Raw genomic sequence first — 22,728 nt, 5'->3', positions numbered from 1 at the left:
TCTCGGGAATGCACGTACGCATGCGCGCTATTACCCTATGTACAAATTACATGCAATCTCATCTAAAAAAGTTAATTGTGTGATGACATACATACGCAAACGTCCAGACGTTCTCAGATTAACTGTAATCACCAGTTAACGGCATTGCGTTGAAGTAATATACGTTTACTACAAACCCCAATAGCATGACATACAACCACAGTCTTTAATTACATATCAATAACAAATAAAACTAAAAAAACACACATGGAAAGCACAGACCTTTGCCAAGCAGGTAATACGCGACAATCAGATCCACATCTCTTCAAACATATTTAATAGATTCTTCAAAAATGACATTGCATCTAGGGCACCTTATCCTTAAATTGTCATGACAATGCGTTTATAATTGGTTGAGTAATCCATCAATAACCCCATGAGATATAAATAAAATATCATCCCCCAAACTGCTGTTTCCATGGTAACTACACCCTTACCTGCACTAGAATATTATGGGTTCGTGGCTGTGTCAAGGTGAATCTTTCCTGATAATGTTATGAAAGTCCGTCAATAATCTTTCGAGTAAAATAAAATGTCATTCTCGAAATTGCTGTTTCCGAAGTAACCATTATTACATCTATACAGAAATGCAATTAGTTTATGCTTGCATCAATGGGCAACCGCCATGGGCAAACATTTTATGAGAATCCATCTATACTTTTTAAGCTAATAGTCAGACTAACGTTACCGAAAACATAAGTTCGGCTTTTTTTCAGCTAACCTGCTACCAATCAGACCTACGCTACTGAAACACTTAAAACAGTCACCACGTTTAGTGTCGAAGATGTTAATAGTGTTTTTCAATTAGTAGCATGCCGTCTACAATCGTAAAATCCAGTTCAAGTTGTTGCTGTTATCATATCGTCTTATATTTTATTTTTTGTCTTAATTTCATGTTTTGTGTACACATAATATTGCCATCTGAGTGGCTGATGGAAGTGTTTTATATCTTGCATTAGAAAACCTATGATTCTGCCCCGAAACCTCCATATGAGTAATATAATTGGATCATAAACGGTATGCTCGTGAATGTTGTCGCTTATTCTCCCGCCATTTATACTGATTTTCCCCAAAGTGTTCTTATATTTACTACATACCATTGGCTTGCCGTTCAGAACCAATGAAAAATCAAATCTAATTTGCGCTATCCTCAGCATTATGCTCATCATGAAAAACAGACTCGTTGACGCATAGTTGAGTCAAAGCATTATAGTTTACTCATATGTCATTTTAATTGTACGTACACGATGATTCTGCACTGCAACTATAAGCCATTAATATTTGCTAGGCACAGTGCTTGTGTGAGGTTTAAAGTGAAGTGCCCGTCATCTGGGACCTAGTGCTAATGAATGGCAATGACCTTTTTCACCTTCACTGATCCTACACTGCCAATTATCTCGCCCCATTTAGTACCTAGGCGTCTACGGATATTTATTGAGATACTAAATGTGTCATTGCAGTACGGTGTTTGGAGTGATCTGTCAAACACAAAGATCGGGTATTAACATTATGTAGACATACATTTTTCCCAACGGTACACTGTGTAGATATGATCTGTAGCACACGCTGTAGCATTGATAGAGCGCATAAACTCTCCCTTGTAAAATATTGCTGATAATTATATTACAACTATGCATTATGGGGCTGATCGGGTAATCTTTAAAGTCCATCTTTTAGACATCTTCCTGGAAATGACTCATTGATGAGAGAGACTTGGTAATACTATCTCAATCATCAACAATACCTGTCGCATTCATAAAAAAACGTGTCACGCTTTAATGAGATTCGCTCGATTTCTTAGCAAATCATTTGAAATCTTTCGCTTTATCAAACCTTGCATCTCGCCATGGTGTCATTAGTCTCTCGGATGCCATGTGTCTAGTCGTGTCGTTTTAACAGTATAATTGTATGTATCTGCCGTTGCAAACGCCAACGAGTGTAGGTCAATTGGCAAAGCCTTTTTGTCTTGCAGTTGTTTTGCCATATGAAAGACTTGTTCTCCGATTCAGTTGTCCATTAGGGAAATATTAACATTTCCCAATATTTCTGATATATTTGATCGGGTAATATCGATTACTCAAAAGCGCACATTCAAATCGATGCTTTCTTTAACCAAGCTTTGCGGGTTATTGTGATATCACATTCTCCTTCTCTGCGCCTTACACATGGTACACGTAAGTATGTGTGCGAACTAAGAATGTGGTATGATAGCGTATATTGTCTTCAGTGTAATAGGCATGTATGTTTTCTTTATTGCTATCACGTACGATGTAATGAGTTATATCATGTAGTCAGTATATGTTATTGAAAATAATGATTCGACAGTGACGTAACAGTGTGTCGAATACGTCGTTATAAAAATGTTATCCTGATTTGATCAGTAGAGATGAGGATGATGACGTCATCTAGAAAATTGAGTAAACAAGAAAACACAGAAATACTAGTGTTTTCAGAATTGCTTGAACAGACTCTGTAATTGTCAATCGGCGTACAAGACTGGGTTGTCATGGCAATACAATATGGAAGTAGAATAAGAATGAACAAGAATGCGTTTTTAAGAGTACTTCATCGAACGCAAGAACATAAACGACAAACCGAATGAGTGTCTCGTTCGCCCGTATGTGAGATCAACAAAAATAATTGTGAAGATTCATTGCAATGCAAAATAAAAAAACGACACCGCCAGTAATTATAAATAATACACATATGAAATGCATCGCATCTAATTTACACCGCCGTGTAAACTAACTGAAGCATGCGCATGTATGTTAGATACTCTCACTTATTCAATAACATAATAAACGGATCAATTACGGGTCACTGATGAGGTCAAATTTAACACGCTTTTTCCAATAAAAGTAGTTATCTTGATAAATAAAGAGAGAATTAAGGTATATTAGTATATAATCAGTGTTATTGGATCGATTCAGTCATGCGTTGCGTTTTTCAAAGTTTAAGTGTGTTTCCGCGCACGCGAGACATTAGGTTACTTGTACATTCTCACATATCGCTGCGTGCACATCAATGAATAACTTTTCGTGCAAAAGTATTTCAAATAATAGTTATAGATTAATAATTTCCAATATTATTTGCTAGTTTGTTTGTTTTTTTAGTTTTTTTTTATTCTTAATACATGCTTCAAAATAAAACAATTGTACTCAATTACTTTATAAAGAAATTAAATGCCCACATTAAAAGAAGCGAAATGACGATGAATTAAGCTATTTATAGCATTTTTAATAAACATATGTCAATATAGATATGTCTCATATAAAATAATATTATGTTTTAAGTGCATTTGTTCGTATATCTCCGTAGAAATTTTAATTAAATGATTTTTTTGGATAATCGAACTGTATATTGTCAATATTTTAGAATGTTCACACCACTTACAAATTAGTCCCTGGTTATATACTAAACCGCTACCTGCCTTACTATCGATAGAAATGCGCATCCAGTAACACGTAATTGCAAACTAATAACACATACAATTCAATTATACCACAGGTCATGTGCAACGTAATATACCCATTCATTTCTAGAAGACTCTCCTGGCGACACTGATCATGGTCGCGGGTGGCATTCATGAATGCTGAGCGAGTAATTCCACCTTGCCAGATGCACATTTCGACAGTATTGTCTGCTACGTTATTTTAATATTCTTCTTTTCATGTGACCCATTATAATCTATGTTATAATATAATTAAAAAATGTGCGTTTGATTTGTAAACCCGCAACTCAATTACGGTAGGTAATTGTTGACGATATTCCCCGGGAAGGTGTTTAATAACACAAAATTACTTCCATTCATGCGGTTGTCTTGTTCATTGTCTCGTGTAGACACATGTGGGAAGACGATGCGTGTATTGCAAGCTATTTAAATGGTATGCACCACAGAGTGTAATACTCGATGTCACAGTGTTCAATTACTGTACATATTGTTACTATAAATGCAATTCATCCTTGGTACTGTGTAATTTACACGACAAATACATCATGTGATTGCATTTTATACACATGTGTTGTAAATAAATAAATGCTTCACGCGAATTGAAAAAATACAAACATAGAATTAGTTTTCTTACGTTACAATATGGCGTAACAGCAGCACAGATGTATGCCCACCGACTTTGAACCTGTATCTGATAATTATTCGGGCGAAAAAACAGGATCAAGATTGAGAAATAGTTAAACATGTAATACTTGGATAGAATATACGGCCACCGTGTCATATAGACCATAAGATTAACTGGCTAATCTGCCCGGTGATTTTATTAGAGTGTATAAAGCATTATTAAAATATTAAGTTCAAGTAAATTCAACATACATGCGTATTTACTATTTAGTAATTTTATAGTTCACCATTAACTATATCGTCTGTATATTTGCTATTATAACACTAACCAGTTATCCATATAACTGATTATTATAGTACGAAAGCCGTGTGCTTTGTCGTGGTCATGAGTTTAAATCGTTGATGGATATGTATATTTTGTGACGAGCCTCATGTTACATGCAGTTCGGAAAACAATCAACAATTCAAAATGTGTGAAATGTCATCAAGTGTCGGTCTAAAAGACGAAATTTAAAAGCGTCTGTACATTTGTTAGCATTTTTTTTCCCTTTTCATCTCAGTATATATAATTGCACTATTTGGTGTGAATAATTATAAATTATGAAAAACCATTTTATTAAGATATCACGCATATGAGAGTGCCGAGACTCTACTATAATCCCAAAAGTCCACTGCACACAGCACGCATCAAAGATGAGAATACATTTAGGTCTAATCCGCTTGGTATTACACTGGTATTGCGGCTGTTCTCGTGAGAAAAAAAATAGAAACCGTCTCAGCGATTATATTTGACATGCGACAGGTAATAATACCCCCGTCATTATACGTCGAATATATATATATAACATTACATGTGTACAATATTTCATCAGTCTATTCAAATACGGATTTTATCGAATAGTCTACGCACAAAAAGAGCTAGAATAAAATCTAATTGTATTGTATTATTTTCCATGTTGACTGGTCAACAAAAACATTTGTGGTAACACCGACTTTAATTTACAAATAACCAAAACAAACATTTTTTTATGTATATTTTAAAATCTCCATTTTACAGTCATTATATTATTCCCTACTGTAGTGATGTTATAGGAGCCTAGAACTCGTATTTTGCGACAGCAACGACATACGAATACGTGATGATGATGACATACAAATCCCAATATGAAAATACCTTCGGCAGTAATATTAAAAATTTAGACTAATATGCAACAGAGCACAACGTACGCGTGTATGTTTTGTAATAATCTTCGGCTCTCTGATATCACCGACTTTGACTTGGCGCTCATTGTCTAGACTAGTCACGACAGACGCAAGTCCTAATAACCATTTACTCAAATGTTCGACGCAGTCCATGAAGTCGACGACTACAGTACTATACCAGTATATAAAATACGAGCACATCTCCCAATCCACCTGTCCTTGTACTAAAGAAATACATTGGCACACTTTGAGTGAAATAATTTTAAATGAATTCACTCTATTCTAATTCCATTGTTCTAGGCCTACATACTTCCTCCATTCCAGGAGTTCTTTGTGAATTGTGGACGAGGGCAAGCAAAAATACTCTATTATAACACAGCAAAATTATTTCCCTATATCAGCTAAATCGACTTTTCCGCTCCGATTTAATTTCCTCTTTAATCTGAAAAGTCTAATTTCGAGTATTTATAACGACGTATGTAATAATGAAACGCGATTGTAATGTGGAAATGAATATATACCTACACACGAGTAACACGAATGCAACTGCAGTGTATCTAATTCTCATATAATTTTCTTTACTACCTAAGCTCATGTCTCTTATGCATGTTGGCAAGGCAATTTGTGTAGGTAAGTATGGAATTCTCAGATCCTGCAAAATTCATGAAGTTGAATTGAATTTATCGTACGAGCCCGCACACAGTGAATTGAATAAAGCCTCTGACTTGAATTGGATCATTGATGCCCATGCTCAAAAACTTTAAATGCGTACAAACATCTGCGAATAATCCATTCGAAATACGTACGAAAATTTTGAAAGAAACACTGTTTTCGAGAGGATTCTCCGAAATCGTCATGAGTCATAAGGGATGCAGATTTACCCCGGGGCTTCATTGGCGGGTTCGGGAGATTGACAAAAGAAAATAAGACGTAGAGATTGAAAAATAATCCTTTTTGCATTTGTCTTATTTGGGAAAAATATATCTTTATTTTGTTGTTGTTCGTCGATTTTGATAACCATAAACACCGCATGTATGTAGACGTATTTGAAAACCACTGTGTTCAAAAATGCATTAACAACCTAAATTGTTTTTTCAATTTTAATTTTCAAATTGTATTGTATTGTATTGTATTTAGAATAGCTTTAAATAATAGTAAAATGTATTATTATAGACGTACTTTATTTTTCTTATATATTTTCCGCAGATACAACAATCTGACATAAATTGGAATACATTGAAGTGAGCTGGAAAACAGCGAAAACACTAATAGAGTCCAGTTCCCGACATTCATAACTACTATTATAATTTTATGGGCACTGAGTCATAATTATAAACAAACAAAATTATAAAAACTCCAGACGATCGAATAAGTGAATAACTGCTTATATAAACAAATATTGTTTGTAATCTTTTCCTAAAAGTTTACATTGCTGTCTGATCTTTGATATCTTATACTTACTGCATCACTCTAATACTTAGGAATGAATAATTTCCATATTGATTGAGAAATTTCACGAGTAGATATTTTGGAATAATAACAATATTGAGGAATTGTTTTTATTGATACTATTAAAAACAAATGGCAATAGCTGAAATTTATATTGTCGGTAAATATAAATTATTCCGAGCCTCATAAAAAGTGGAGACGCATGTGCAAGTCTGTCTGAAAGTCTTAAGATTCGGGAAATATATTTTAATTGATGTAGATAGGTTTTGAATAGGTTTGGTAATTGTTTCTTAAGCATATGATATGTAAGGCAAAATGAATCTATTGTACAATAGTAATACTGCAGTCGATTGAGAAACGATGTGTTTGTTTAAAATATAGGTAATGACATGGATGCCGATACTTCTGACATTAACCTGCCACTCACCACTATGTCAAATATCACTTCATCTACCATCTCATCTTTCTAGCCTACCTCATCAGATGAAATCCATAACATCATCACGAAAGCACCATCTAAGTCCTGTTGTCTAGATCCCAACACATATTCTCAATAAGCTTCAAAGCATAATTATTCCTCTAATCACCATCATTATCAACCTTTCGCTTTCCCAAGGAACTGTTCCAGCTTCCTTTAAATCTGATATTGTGACACCTCTTCTAAAGAAAACAGCGCTTGATCCTGATATTCTTATAGACAGTTCCACAGCACAGCAACAGCACAATGACATTTGTTCATCATTGATGTAGGAAAATATGCCATCCTTGTTCTGTTAGGTATATCAACCGCTTTTGACAATGTATACCACACTATTCCTTTACACAAATGAAACACTGTATACATGACATCAAGAAGTGGATGACACTCAACAAGCTACAACTCAACTCAGTAACAGCTGCACGTAACTTTAGAGTTATGTTTTATAATACTTTTTACTTTAAAAAGTATTTATTTCAACATTAGATGTATAGAATTTGTCCTATACATCTAATGACAGACAGTACTTATCTGCAGAAACATGCCTCAAGCTGATTCCAACCCTTGTCCCTAAACTGGACTACTGTCTGCTATATGGCTCACCAACTACACAACTAAACCTGTTACAAAAAGCCCATAATAGTGTTACTCGTCTTATTACTTGCACAAACAATTTTAATCATATAACACAATTATTCTAATAGTTGCACTGGCTTCTAGTCACTTACAGAATCCAATGCAAAATACTCATCATTACTTACAAAGCTCTACATCAGTTGGCCCCACCATACATTTCGGATCTTATACAACAAAGTAATCTTGGTAGAACTCTTCGCTCTAGCAACAAGCAATTACTCAAAGTACCAAACACCAGACTTAAATTATATGGTGACCGACCATTCTCTCATTCATCTCCTTCAATATGGAATCATCCACCAAATAAAATTCGTACAGCACCAAATGTTAACACATTCAAATCCAGATTGAAAACTCATCTGTTACTCCGATTAAACACAAATGTGTCTTAAACATTTTGACTTTGTTAAATCTTTATAGTCTGGTGATAAATGTGTTTCCTCTCTTTATAATCCGGATATTAAACAGTTTCTGTGAGAAAATTGTAAATTACACCTGTAAGTAATGTTGAAACTAAAGCAACATTTGATAACATAATAAATTTAGTATACAAGAATACTATCATAGGACTCAGACACCACTACCACCTATAATACTAAACTCGATAAGACCGCAATGTACTACGGTACGTTTCTCGATTTCTAGTTGTACTTATACTATTTTTTTTCTTAACCTGGAGACTACAGTGGTACAGATGTGTTGCTGGCTGGTGAATTCGAAACGTCATAACATTATTTTCTGATTAAAGTTTTGTCATGACTTTTATATCATGCATTGAACAACGTTATAATTGGTTGATCTTCTAGTTAGCTTAATGGTATATATAACGTATCATTTAACTACGAATCTCCGATTCGAGGACTATTGTTTAATTGATTGGGATTTGTTATTTTACTTGAAAACATTTTTCTTATATTCATCCATATTTTGATTATCGGGTTTTATTGAGTTTGTTAGGATTTACTATAGGCGGGGTTCATTTAAAGATCAAACAAGCGGGTATTGTCTTATATTGTCTTATATAGGCTAACATTATATGCAGGATTTAAAAACAGATTATTGCTGAGTGAATTGCGCTGAAACTAGTACATCACTTTGTTTTGTTTTGCGAACAATTTAATGTAATGATAGAAAATGGTGACATCGTCAAATCGATATCGTTTTCACTGTTGTGGAAATCTTGCTATATTGTTATTCTTCTGTGATGCGTATTTTACTGGTCAGACGATACGGCGATGTATGTTTTGCTTAATTTTATTTCCGCCTGTTTGTATTGTGATATAAAGACGAGATGAAATGTTCTTACAATCCATGCACATGATTTATGGATTTTTGTCTTTCTGTTTCCCTTTTATTTATTGAGTGTAATGTGTTATTGTGACAGGTTTATTTTACAGATTTCTTGTTAGCGTAAATTTCAGTGAGTGAGCAAATCGTGTCAAGAATACTGTGATGTGTCATATACTCTGTTCACAGAACAAAATAATCAAAATAAAGATAATTTAAAAATCACACTAAAAGATGTACAAATGTCATCGATGGATATAGTATTTTACTAGGAACACAGTTTGAACGCAGTTAATTATACTAGATATGGTGTCATTCTGAAATACTTGGCTATTAGTAGAAGTACAATGCTTCAATTTCACATGCATATATTTTCAGAATTAGAAAACCACACTATACAAATTTTAGGCTACATCAGTATGATTACAGTATAATTGCAATTACAACGTCCAACTGTTTAGTGAAACGTTTTCAAACATTAATTCTGTCAATAGCAATAGCAATTTATTTACCAGGAGGTAAGGGAGTATTTGAATTATATTTATTATTCGAAGTTGTACCAGAAAATAAGATCTCCCAGTGACAACGTCGTCCAGGCACGTTCCAACTGAAACTATACTCATGTGATGCATGGTGCATGGTGGATGTTGAGACACAATTCCTACATATATTATTGATAGTCATTTGAACTACAACTCCTTGTGATGCCAATGACATCACAATTATATCCGTCTTGAGATTTCACAATATTTCATCTTTATTAACAAAGTTACCAATCACAGAGTTTCGGACGGCGAGTACACTTAAAATATCTCGGAGATCAGCGCATAGTAGAATTTCAAATATTTGTTTGCAATTTACACTACTTAATTAATAGGATGTGAATTGCGGTAATTTGTACAGCTGTTGGGCAATAGGTTGTTATTATAAACTCACGACTTTTATTTAAACCATCGTATATATTTGTATTATTTTTTCTTCCCAGTCAATATATTTCGTTCAAGATTGTTAACTTAATGATCATCTTAATTATTACCTTTGAAAAATTATTACAACAACAACAATATTACCTTTGGTCTTTGGCATATCTGTTTCTATGATTGCAAAATATGAATGTATTACTCTGTATGGACATGGTTTATATCATGTACAGTGTGTATCTTCTATCCTAATTTTTTTAAATAGTGAGAAGTGTGTGATGACGTTTCTAATTTTATTCTATACACAATTTTAATTTACCATATGTTTTAGAAGGCTCGGGTATAAATGAACAAATCACACATACCAGAAAATAATAATATTGCTGTATTACCTCCAAAGGCCTCTGGCGCATTCGCAACTACATATAATTTATCGCCGTCAAAACGTCTTGTCAAATATGTCAGACAGACACAACAAAAACAAACATCGAGCTAACTGAAACTATAGATTAAGATAACTTATTGCAGCATCATACACGCAAAATACTCTCTAGAGAACTCATTAGGTGGTATTCGGTTTAAAATAGTATATTTGTTGGCAGATATGTTTTCAAGTCATAATATGTTTGTCAAAAATACGTAGTGGTCATATAATTCACATATTTCACAGACAGACTGTGGTCCATTACCACAGGATTAATGCAAATCTAATTACGAGATTGGTTACCCTGACGCCAAACAGTCAAACCAATCAGAAAGCAGCATGTTTGTGGTCAGATTGGTCGATTTATCTTGTATGTGACTTATTCCTCAAGTGCTAGAAGGGAAAGTTGGTAATGTAGACTGAAAGAATATCGTAATAAAATGTGCCAGATCTTGTCAAAGCTATTAAACCAACGATTGCTCTGAAACACTATAGTACTCGGGGCTGGATATACCGAGTGTTACTAAAAGCCATTTAAGATTGACGAAGCTGTTTTATTGAACCTGTTATTAAACGTTGTGTTCCTTGGACAGGCAATTTTCTATGTAATAAATTTGATAAACCATTGTTCCATCACAAAGCCATGTATTTCAAAACCAAGACGCATTTCTCATTGCTAAACACGTGGCATTATCGCAGTCGATTTTACAAGTAGTCCCAGAAAAAGAATTACATTCATTTTTGAAAGTTGAGAAAACATGCCAGTGCTACTGCAGAGCATATTTATAGTATTTTTAAAAGAATAGTTCCTGAATAATGTCAAATTGGTGGCAAATGTTGTTCATCATCAAAACCATAACCCACTCTATGACATTCTGTCTCCAGCCATTCCTGTATTCAGCTCTTTTCTTCATACAACTTTAACCCTGAATAATCCTTCAAATCAACAGTCTATTTTTCTCTCGGTCTATCTTTTCTATCGCTCTCCTTCTATCTTTCCGTGAATCAGCACCGTTGTTAATTCTTCAGCTCCGATCTTGTGTCCAACGAACCCGAACAACCTTTTCTTAATTGTATTCAGCGGTATTTTTGGTTTTTACTATCTTCTTCCAAACATATTCATATTTGTTTTTAATATTTTTCTGTAAATTTTAAATGAAAAAGCTTCAAATTTCCTTGAAGAAGCCTTGTCTAGAGTCAAATTACAGCAACATATGGATGTTGCTGTAATTTGACTCTAGACAAGGCTTCTTCAAGGAAATTTGCACAACAGAATTTACCAATAATCGCCAAGTTTCAGTTTTACTCCCAATCTGATGGTTATTGTTTTATATATTGTACCTAGTCATAAAACTGTTCTGCAAACTAATCCTATTCCAGTTTTAATCTCTTTATTACAACTCAAGCCACTACCTATGATTGAATCTAAATATTTAAATTGTCAACTTGCTCAAGGTCTTTAACTGAAATATGTATTTATCTTTCCTTTCTTTTGACTAATACTCCATTAATCATTGGTTTGCCATTTCTATACTTATTTCCATTCCATATCTTCTATCCAAAACTTCCATTCTATGTATGATATCTTTCAGATCATCCTCACTTTCAGCCATTAAGTCAATATCTTCAGTAAAGTACAAATTGTTGATGACCTCTGCTCCATAGCGAACTCCTACTGTAAAATCTTTCAAAACATCCTCCATAATATTTTCAAGAAAAGTATTGAAAATTGTGGGAGACAGGATACTTTCCTGTCTAAAACAAACTTTTGGCCAAACAAACCACTATATTCATTTCCAATCATCACAGTAGAACGTGATCTTTTGTATAAATGTTTTTTCAAGTTGGTTTCTGTCTTTCCTGTGTCATAATTATGTATAGGAGCATTGTGTCATACCCTAGCAAAAGCTTTAAAAAATTAAGTTTTTCAAATAAAGTTGTGAAACACAATTTTTTAGTGATCTCTGTACCAATTATCTTTGAAGGACCTTACTTGCATGACTTATTAAGGAAATAGTTCTATAGTCTTCTCACTTTTTACTATGTTCATTGGGTATGCCACATTGGAATCATGTTGCATAGAAACCGAAGAATGTTGCTGGATCTGAATGTTGAATTAGTTCTGTAGTTTAACTGTCAGACATTAATTGTCTTTATAGCTTCTTCATCTTCGCTTCTTAATATCTCCTGTATTTCTGCAATATTTTTGGCTGACATGTCCTTTTTTTTCTTTGAGCTGGTACAGTTCGCAGCATTCTTTGGTTCTCGTCAATCGCAAGATATGTTCATTCTTGTCCTCAATTACATATGTCTTACAATTAATCTGTTAAGATGTCAATGTTTTTATTGTATCAAAAGACTTCTTTGTGTTATCGTGTTATTTTTTTAATATCATTTGTTTGCTCAATTAGTCGGCCGTTTTTATGCTTTCCAGTTAGATTTCTTCACATTCTTGTTGGCCTGATTATACTTAGACTCTTCACCCGTGAATCTATTTTTCTTATATAACACTAACCAACCACTAGTCAATCACATTCAACTGTATTCAACTGTATTGGTATAAATAATAATCATGCTTTGTTTCAATTGTTCCCTATTAAATATGTCGCAGGTGGACGACGTTATTCAGCCTAAACATCTTATGGATACTCATGACTTTATTTTGTACGTGACAAGATCATAGAATAAAATACATACGATTTATTCAAAATTTAATATTTTATAAATATGAAATTGGGTGTTAACTTTATATCTAGAAGATGCCTCACAGTGAGATAATGCCTCGCACTGAGTGAATCGTTGATGGAATGTACGCGACAACAATAATATAGATCACGTAAAGTATGTAAATGACTACGCAAGGTGGTATTCATTAACACACATTAGTCCTCAACAGTATTCGCTGACTGTTGCACTTGATGGGCGTCTGATACAATATTATAAACAATCAAAGATGAACTCTATCTAAGTCAAGGACAAACTATAATAATGTATATCTCTTTGCTATATATAACACATATTCATCCATCAGATCTGATTGTAACGAATGTTATTTAGTTTTAAATGTCAGATACCTGATCCCCTGACAGTATTTGTAAAATTATATCACCCATAATCACTCTGCATGCAAATTGCGAACTTGCAACGTTTATGAAGGAGCTCACGCAGATTGTTGTATCTTTGGTGATAATGTACAGTAATCATGGTATATGGTTTTCATTTTCAAAATGTCAATGTTTAGTAAGATAACAAAAATAGCTTTCAAAAGGTCATTTTTTATTGGATATTGTGTGGTATGATATTTGCCTGCTCGACGGAACCTTATCCCGGGCTTCTCCCTGACAAAAAACATCAGTAACCCGATACAATAAGCCTTAAACGAAGAAACAAATGCTCTGTCTGTAAAATATAATATGTTAGTGGTATGATAGGATTTCGACTGAAATATCAAAATACACCTGAAATTGATACACCCATCTCAAATCTCAAAAACATATTTTATTATAAACCCAACAGTGAAAATAATATAGTTCATTCTTCCTTTAACTGACGTACGTAACTATATTTAAATGTTTCACGGACGTGTTCGAATCTTCACTTACTTTGGAAAATGAACATCGTATTGTCGTCACATTCAAACACTTTTTTACGTTTTCATTGAACGCAACAATAATGTAGAACATGACTTGAAAATAATATGAAACAAACAACACAAGGTATGACACAAGTTGTACACAACAGCTATGAATATTTTATTACTATTAGTGTTACTACTATTACTGATACTTTTAATAATGACAATGAGGGCATTAATCCTAATAATTCAACTTTAAATATGACATCCTTATATAGTGTGTCTGGTAGATTATCATGATAATATAGGTAGGATGTAGGACGTGTACGATTTGGCGACTTGATTCTTCTAGCCAAAATGAATCAAGATCAAAAAGTACTTCAAACATAGCCGATATTACATGATAGGAACACGCAATGGTGACGTTGAAATCGCACAGCATTCAAATTATTATCAGGTCTTTAGCCCCTTTCACAATTGGTGCCAAACAGACTACAACGGCTTGCGACTCGAAATTTTTCCCGTTGTACGACTCGTTGTAGCTGTTGTACCACTTATTGTACGATCCAGATGCGACAAAATGGTCGCATCTCGGTCGGGAAAAAAAACGTGCTGCTCTGATATTTTGAGCGACTGACGCGATGAATTGCACGACAGGCAGTACGAGTGTTGTGCGACTTTGCACGCACTCGTAAGACCCTGAACGAGTGTTGCACAAGTATTTTCATGTTGTACCATGATGCGTCCTGTCGTACGAGTCCGTTGTACCACCCTAAGACTATTGGAAGACCTGTCTTGCCATCTTTGCAACGTTGTACGATTTTTTTTCACCCCCAATATAAGCTCGAGAATTCCTGAGCTTTCATCCCAAATGTCTGGACCATCCATACTGTAAACATGGCTGCTGCTCGACCAATAGCTCCTGGGAGGCTCTTGCATTTGCTAAGTCTGAGAAGGCAAATCCAAAACGTTCAAAACAGACATGTCATATTGATGGCCGTACTCATCCGTAGACGTCAAAGACATGCAAGGCAAAGAAGGTGGTGGATCAAACCCTGGATTGAGAGACGTGTGCTGTTTCGACAGTATGATAATCTGATGACGGAGTTGCAGAGAGAATGTCAGGGTGACTTCCTGAACTACATGAGGATGCCACCAGAAACGTTCCTTGAACTGTTGCAGCGCATCACTCCAAGGATAGAGAAGTCTTATCGCTACTGGCAGCCACTGGATCCTGGGCTCAAACTGGCCATCACCTTCAGATATCTTGCAACCGGCAACAGCTACAAAACCCTGCAGTATGCATTCCGTGTTGCCCATAATACCATCTCTCTTTTTATACCAGAGGTGTGCCAGGCCATCATCAGTGAATACCAAGATGAAGTATTTTCCTGTCCAATTACCCCAGACGAATGGAGAGAAGTGGCCCGGACTTACGCTGACAGATGGAACTTTCATCATGTCTGCGGAGCCTTGGACGGAAAACACGTGGCCATCAGAAATCCACCAGGCTCTGGTACGATCTACTACAACTACAAGGGTTCTACAGCCTCATCCTCTTGGCCCTAGTTGATGGCAATTACAAGTTCCTCTGGGCTGACGTTGGTAATCCCGGTTCATCATCGGATGCCCAGGTCTTCAACCACAGCCCGCTGAAACGTGGACTGGAGAATGGTACTCTTGGCCTGCCAGATCCAGAGCCCCTGCCAGATGATGACCGAGACACCCCATACTTCTTAATTGGGGACGACGCCTTCCCTCTCAGGATATGGATGCAGAAGCCGTACTCCAACCGTGAGCAGACCGACGAGAAGAGAATCTTCAACTACCGTCTCTCGAGGGTTCGTCGTGTGGTGCAGAACAGCTTTGGCATCCTTGCCCATCGCTGGAGATGCTTGTTGAGTACCCTACAGCTTGATCCAGAAAAAGCCAGGACAGTCATTATGGCCTGCATGTGCCTCCACAACCTAATGAGAGATCGTTTTCCTGGGCTTCAGAACATTGACGTTGACCATGAAGATGAGTTGGGCAACCACATCCCTGGGGCATGGAGAAACGCAGCAGTTCTGCAGGATGTTGAACGAGTTGGCGGAGGCTACCAGGCAAACAAAGAGGGCAAGAAGCTGAGAACTTACCTGAAGCACTACTACAACAGTCCAGTCGGAAGCCTGCCCTGGCAACAACACATGATATAGACTGCCACTTGGCGCACTACTTGAGATTTATGAGAATAAAAAAGATGTAGAGATATAATAAATTTTATGTTGTCATTAATCATGTTGTTTTAAAAATTATATATTTTTTCCAAGAGATTTTGTTAACAAAAATTAATTCTATTCACCCGAGTAAATGTTTGAAATAAATGTTCCAAAATAGTCAAATTATAATTATAAGCCGATGCTTGTATTTTGGTTCTGTCTTGTTCACTGTAGCAGCGTCTCGTCAGGCATCAGCGGTTGTAATGAAGAAAGTCGCATCGCGTGTCATATTTATAGGCCAACACCTCACGCGACAGGTGGTGCGGTGTGTCGCACAATGGGTCGTAGCCTTGTACGATCGGTTGTAGTAGTCGTGCAACGGGTCGCTAGGTCGCGCGACATATGGCGCTACAAAACGCATATGTCGTGCGACTTGGTCGCATCATCGTTCAACCGTTGCAGCCGTTGTACGACTGTTGCACCCGGAAACATGAAAATAATCGCACGATTACGTCTCACAACTGTTGTATCCTGGTGCAGTGGTCGTTCACCTCTCGTACGATTTTATATATTGCTTGCGACTCAAAGACAACACTTCTACAACAGGACGGAAAACAATATTTTCGAAAAAAAATTATCGCACGAGTGAGGCACCACTTGTGAAAGGGGCTTTTAGCACGCGTGGCGTATGCTGGAATAAACCATCTTTTTGAGGGAGCGCTCGCATCAAACCTATTCCTAAACTTTCTAACCATTCCTGAACATGATTACTGAACTGTCTATTCACCCTATTCCAGTACTATTTTCCAGTCCCGTTCTAGAGCACCTTATTCCTGAACTGACGGTCTTATTCCCGAGCAGTCTACCTACCATATTTCAACTGTTCACCACATTAGTCTATCTCTATAACAATGTACACACCTTGTTCCTATGCGCTTTCTTCTCATATCTCCGAACAATTTTCTATTGTGTGCCATGTCAATACTCAATAGAAATAAAAACACGAGTTGACGGCAATGAAACTGTCCTTAGCACCACATCTTAGATCCCTGCGTTGCTGAGTGCTGCTATATTTTTCAATCATTTGTGTTGGTATTGCGATGCGAATATATATCTTATAAATGAACACGACCCTCCCGCTTTAAATACTCAAGCAAAAATACAAATAGTTATTTTGATATATGTTTTGATGAGAAGTAAATCGTTACAGTGTAGTGATCTTGCAAAATTTAAAGTTCATCGTTTCTACTCACAAGGCGATTATCGCACACTGACACATCCCCTCTCGTGTAATTTTAGTTGTAGTTATTCTGTTAGTGACATGTACTGCAGATATATCAGTGTCGGTCACGTTATAAATACATTTTATTTTAGAATAGTTCTCCAAGCCTGATATCAGCAAAGGTTACACGTCATGCGCGTCCATCACGGTCTACAGTTAGAGATAGATAATTATACGTTTGTTTGTTTTCACAAGGGAATCAATTGGTAGGCGTAACGTAGTTAATAAATGCTTGTGTAATGCCTATTGATAATATGTATTATTGATATTATGTATTATACTACATTTACAGTCATTCCTATCTACCAGATATAACACTAAAAAAAAAATATTCAAACCTCAAACATCGCTACTTCTTTTGGGAAGGGATCATTTAAAATTTGGAGAATTTGTCGTCAAATACCTATTGCTTTTGTGATTTCATTTTATTTTTGCACAACTTTGCATAGTTAATTAGCTATTACTATTCAATGTAGTCAACATAATAATATTCTCAAAAGTGCGTACCATATACAGTCACAATTGTGCAGGATAATATTATATGGAATGCATTCTACTTTCTTTGTGGCGACGATTTTTGGAGAAAAATGTTCAAACTCATGTATATGCCCGAATTATTACCATGTCGTAAATACTTAATACGAGTATATTCATGTATATTCCCACGATATTTGTTCGAAGGTGGACGTCGGAAGAGAAGCGCAAAGTGATTGTCGCAAGAGTTTTGTATTAATCCGAGCCGTGGGCAAAGATTGGTGCTACACTATTGATAATCAAGGTGTATTATAGAAAAGACTCTCATACTACCAGGGTAGTAAACACCCCGGGGTTATATGCAGTATACATATAGATGTGTTTTGAAATTAGCTTCTTCCAATTATTCTATAGATAGCATGTACCAATTGTTTGTTTCACCTGAGTGTGTTTGAGTGCAGTGAGAAAAAGCGCGCGGTGTTTCCCTTTGAAGTGTGAAGACAGTAGTGGATATGAAGAAGGGGAGCCAGTGGGATAGCTGGTACAGGTTACAAGAAATAAAAAAAGGCATTTTACGTTTTTACAGGAAAATAAAATGAAAGTTCCATTTACAGTAAAAAATAGGTCTTTACACTATACAGATAAAACAAATTCCTAATTACATTTAACATTGTTATAATATATTTGATAATTTGTGTTTAAGAATTAAAATTGGGAATTGCGTACGAATTACGACATTTAATGGGGAAAATGATTCATCCGCTTAAAAAAATAACAAATTACGGACGAATAAAATAGCTGATTACATTTTTCACCTTGCCCATGTCTACGAATTTACTTTTTTCTATTTATTTAAATTACATTATTATGAAAATAAAAACAATTGATTACAGCTTACGAAAATACCCCTTGCCGACCCTCTATGAACACCTGTGTATTAACCATACACAACGAATTATGTACCCCATTCATCGGAGATAACATGTCGAGTGGCACAGCAAAGACTGGATACACATGTTGTCACTAAGAAAAAGAACACACACATGTTTTGAACATTAATTGCTAGATAACCTTGAAAACTCACATCGCAACAACGACTCCTCGTTAAATGTTTAATTTCCATTAACGTTGAACGACTGTTATCGGGAAAGCAAATTTATGATTGATTAACCTGTATTAATAACTCGTTACCGAGACGTCTTTATGTTTTATTGTTATCATGTGTGAATTCTACACAAGTATAATTAAATATTCAGTACGAATCAAGTCATTTGATTTGACTTCGCCGTCAAGAAGATAAGACTCTAATTATTTCGTTTAAGAAGCTTTATCTACTAAACGAAAACGTGTCTGTCATATAGAACACATTAGTACTAATTATAATGCGTCGTTCTCAGCCTAATGTCATATATTTCTCCGTGTCTTTATTATTCATTAATTATGTATATATATATATATATATATATATATATGCCAACATTACAATTGCCAGGTGTAGATGTAGAGACAATCGTTAAGGTGAAACTATGAAAATTTGGTTGTCCAGATACAAAAGAAAATCTATATTTGTGTTTACGATTATGCTTATCAGCGCAAAGCTCCTCCACAACTACAAAATACTAACCTTTACAGTGACCCTATAACGCAATGATGGAGAATCCTTTCAAGAAATCTGTCTTCTTGGAAACCAGATACAGCTCTCGGTTGCTCCGAATATTAAAAGCAACGCACTTTCCCAAATATGTAATGTCAATTGATCGACAACTTATTTAGTTATCCTGCTAACAGACAAACAGCCAAACAAATCACAGCAGTGAAAATAGTAACCACTTTACAAGACAAGTTAATCTAAACAAAATTCGAATTGTCGTTTGAGTTTACTCTAGTATTTTACATTGTTAGTATCATGTAATGTATCACTATGCCAAATCTCCGATAGAATCACTGATGTCAACCCTTAATCGTTAGGGATAGAATGGTATTGACATAAAAACTAAAATATTCTCGTTGTTTTCTCTCTTCAGATCATTTAACAAAGAAGACGTGCAAATGATTCTGTTATACATGGGTATTGGTGTAATATTTGCAATGGCAGTGTTTTTCTACAATCATTGGTGCGGCAATCGGTCGAGTACAAGGCCATAACAGTCACGGGAAAATAAGAATCTAATTGTTGTGATGAAGCATTCCAAACTCCGGGTAAATTTGTTGCTTAGTACTAGATACTCACAGTGGTGGAACCTCGGTGTATATTGTATCAAGCCCATAGTGAAAGTTTTTCCGAAGATTCGGAACCACCGAAACCCCATGTCATGTTGATTGTTATACTACATATGGGCTAATTGTTTTTTCCACAAAGTCCCCTTACGACTGCGATTAATTAATAGCAGTTACACCAGAGCGGGCGAAACGACTACTCTATGTCTTCTGCCGATTATAGAAATACGAGAATCTAATTTAGAAAACTAGTATACTAACAATCTAGTCAAATGAGCTCAAAAATAATGTCATCATGTAGCATGTGTACATGGATGTTTATCTTGTCAATCGGCTGGAGGCGTCAAACATTTGAAAACATTGCATTTCAAATGTTTATACCAAGAATGAGTCATTAAGTTTGACTAATTATATTTTCGCAAAAAATGTGTGTTTAATACAATATTCGATGCGTTTGAGGGAGTTGTTTTGCCAGTATAAAATGCATATACTTGTCGCATAGTCTCACTGCAGATTTGTAACAAAAAGATATTAATGAAGAACAACTAACATACAAGTTAGGAAATGTAAGTAATGTAATGTATTATTGATATATCTAATATGCGCATGTCTTTTGAGTTGATAGAGTGTACCAGAAATGTTATTATTTTATCAATCGATCACTGTTTTGTAGTTTAACAATTGTAATAACGGCTGCAATTTCTACAATGCAGAATCTCCGTTACCTATTCAAATATGTTGAACAGAAACCAATTTACACGTGAAAGAGATACTCACAATTGATACTTCATTGTGTTTGGTGTATCCATGGTGCGGCTAATGTATTGTGGTTTTATCACGCCACCGTGCTTGTACATGTTGCTTATTTTAATGGTGCTTCATTTTTTTCTCTTGATTCCGATTTTTGATATGTTTTGTACTAAATAGAATTCAATCGATATAATTGCTGTCAAATAAGTACCACACGTCAAAAAGTGTGTATGTACAAAGTTGCAATATATCGCAAATCAATAGATCGTTAGTGGCAACAACCTTTTAAACGCCAGCCCAAACAGCTCACACAACATTTTTGTCCATAAAATATCAAATGTACCAGTTGAAATATGCCTTGGTAAATAACGCAGGTTGTTTGTAGTGTATTTTTCAACGCGACCGATTTAAGTTTGGTCTCCGTGTTTTACACATGAAATTAATCTACTTTAGTATAACTATGGTTTCGTCACGGCTACACATGTTGAAGATTGAAGAAAAGATGGTGGCTGCGATGTTGATAATTTAAGCGTATATTTTATTCAAGGATATTGGTATATCAAATAACATGAACAGTTATGAGAGCTTGGAGTCAAACATGAAATTTATAAATAAAATACAAGGTAACTGATAAGTGTGGTAGCAATTTGATGCGTGTGTTGACAGGAAATTGTATATATCTCACACAAAGTGTCGTGATTCTGTGCAAAATACGAACAGCTACTGTAATTGTTTTATTTACCCCTTTTTTCGCCATGCACAAATATTTTTGAAGGGAAAAAATCCCTTTTGTATCCCCACCCTTGACCCAAACGTTAACCCTCACTCCCAGCCCACGAATTGTAAATGATCTTGTAGGTGCAATATGTGTCCTTAAAAGGGGCTTTCAAAATTAAATTTGGGAACGCCACGGGAAGAAGTGGGGTTACAGTTAGGGTCAGGGGTTGGAGGCACAAAAATAACTCTAATGATATGTCATGTGCCAAGTGTCATCGGACTCCTGACGACACCCTGATTCCTTTATTTTGAGCCACTTTTCAGTTTTGTGTTTATACATGTTTATTATTTGGTGAAGCTACCAGGTGTAGTGCTCTTGGAAAGTAAATGGTGAAATTATACATCAAAAAGCGAAATTACGTCACACATGTCCGGATTCATGTGATGTTATTGTCTGGTATGGGTATATATTTGTACATTGTTATATTATTTCTAACTTCCAAATAGAAAATTGTCTATAATTTCTAAAAATAATTAATTGCAGATACAGGCATTAGTAAAAAGCAGGTGTTTATGATCCCACAGTGTGCCTGCATTGAGAATTCAATAAAACATATTTTTGAAATTAAACATTTCCGACTTCAAGACTGTCCTTGGAATTTGTGTCATAAATAAGAGATACAACACAACTTCCATAAAGACAGATTTTCCACCAATCACGATTTGCAAATTAATCAACTACGGTTTATGGTCGACATCAGCAACAAACAAAACTGAATAAGTTCACTGTTACAAACATCGGCACTGAGATTAAAATATATTTAACAATGGCCAATCAGTGAGGCGCTTTTATAACGAACACAAGTTGGCAATATTCAACTCCTTTCTACTAAAGCTATTTTCGCAATTCCATCTGTAATGTACACGTTCTTTTCATCAGCAACTACAGTATCGTTGATCATACTTTTGGAACGATGGATGGATTCCCTTGACGTAATCCTTTTT

The 22,728-nt window shown here is 35.4% G+C and overlaps 1 protein-coding gene across 1 annotated transcript in view; it reads left to right on the top strand.

Moving 5' to 3' along the window:
- LOC146747587 (uncharacterized) overlaps nt 1-22,353 on the top strand; it is a 42,730-nt gene extending 20,377 nt beyond the window's left edge. The window contains exon 4 of the mRNA XM_085496529.1: nt 20,064-22,353. Within this exon, the coding sequence (XP_085352655.1) occupies nt 20,064-20,184 (121 nt within the window). The 3' untranslated portion in view covers nt 20,185-22,353. The remainder of the gene's footprint in view (nt 1-20,063) is intronic.
- Nucleotides 22,354-22,728: the final 375 nt, after the last annotated feature.

This window comes from Saccoglossus kowalevskii, chromosome 3 (genome assembly GCF_978046115.1).
Source record: "Saccoglossus kowalevskii chromosome 3, keSacKowa6.1, whole genome shotgun sequence".
NCBI classification, from domain to species: domain Eukaryota; kingdom Metazoa; phylum Hemichordata; class Enteropneusta; family Harrimaniidae; genus Saccoglossus; species Saccoglossus kowalevskii.
The sequence above is the reverse complement of the archived record's forward strand: the minus strand, read 5'-3'. Positions and strand labels throughout refer to the sequence as shown.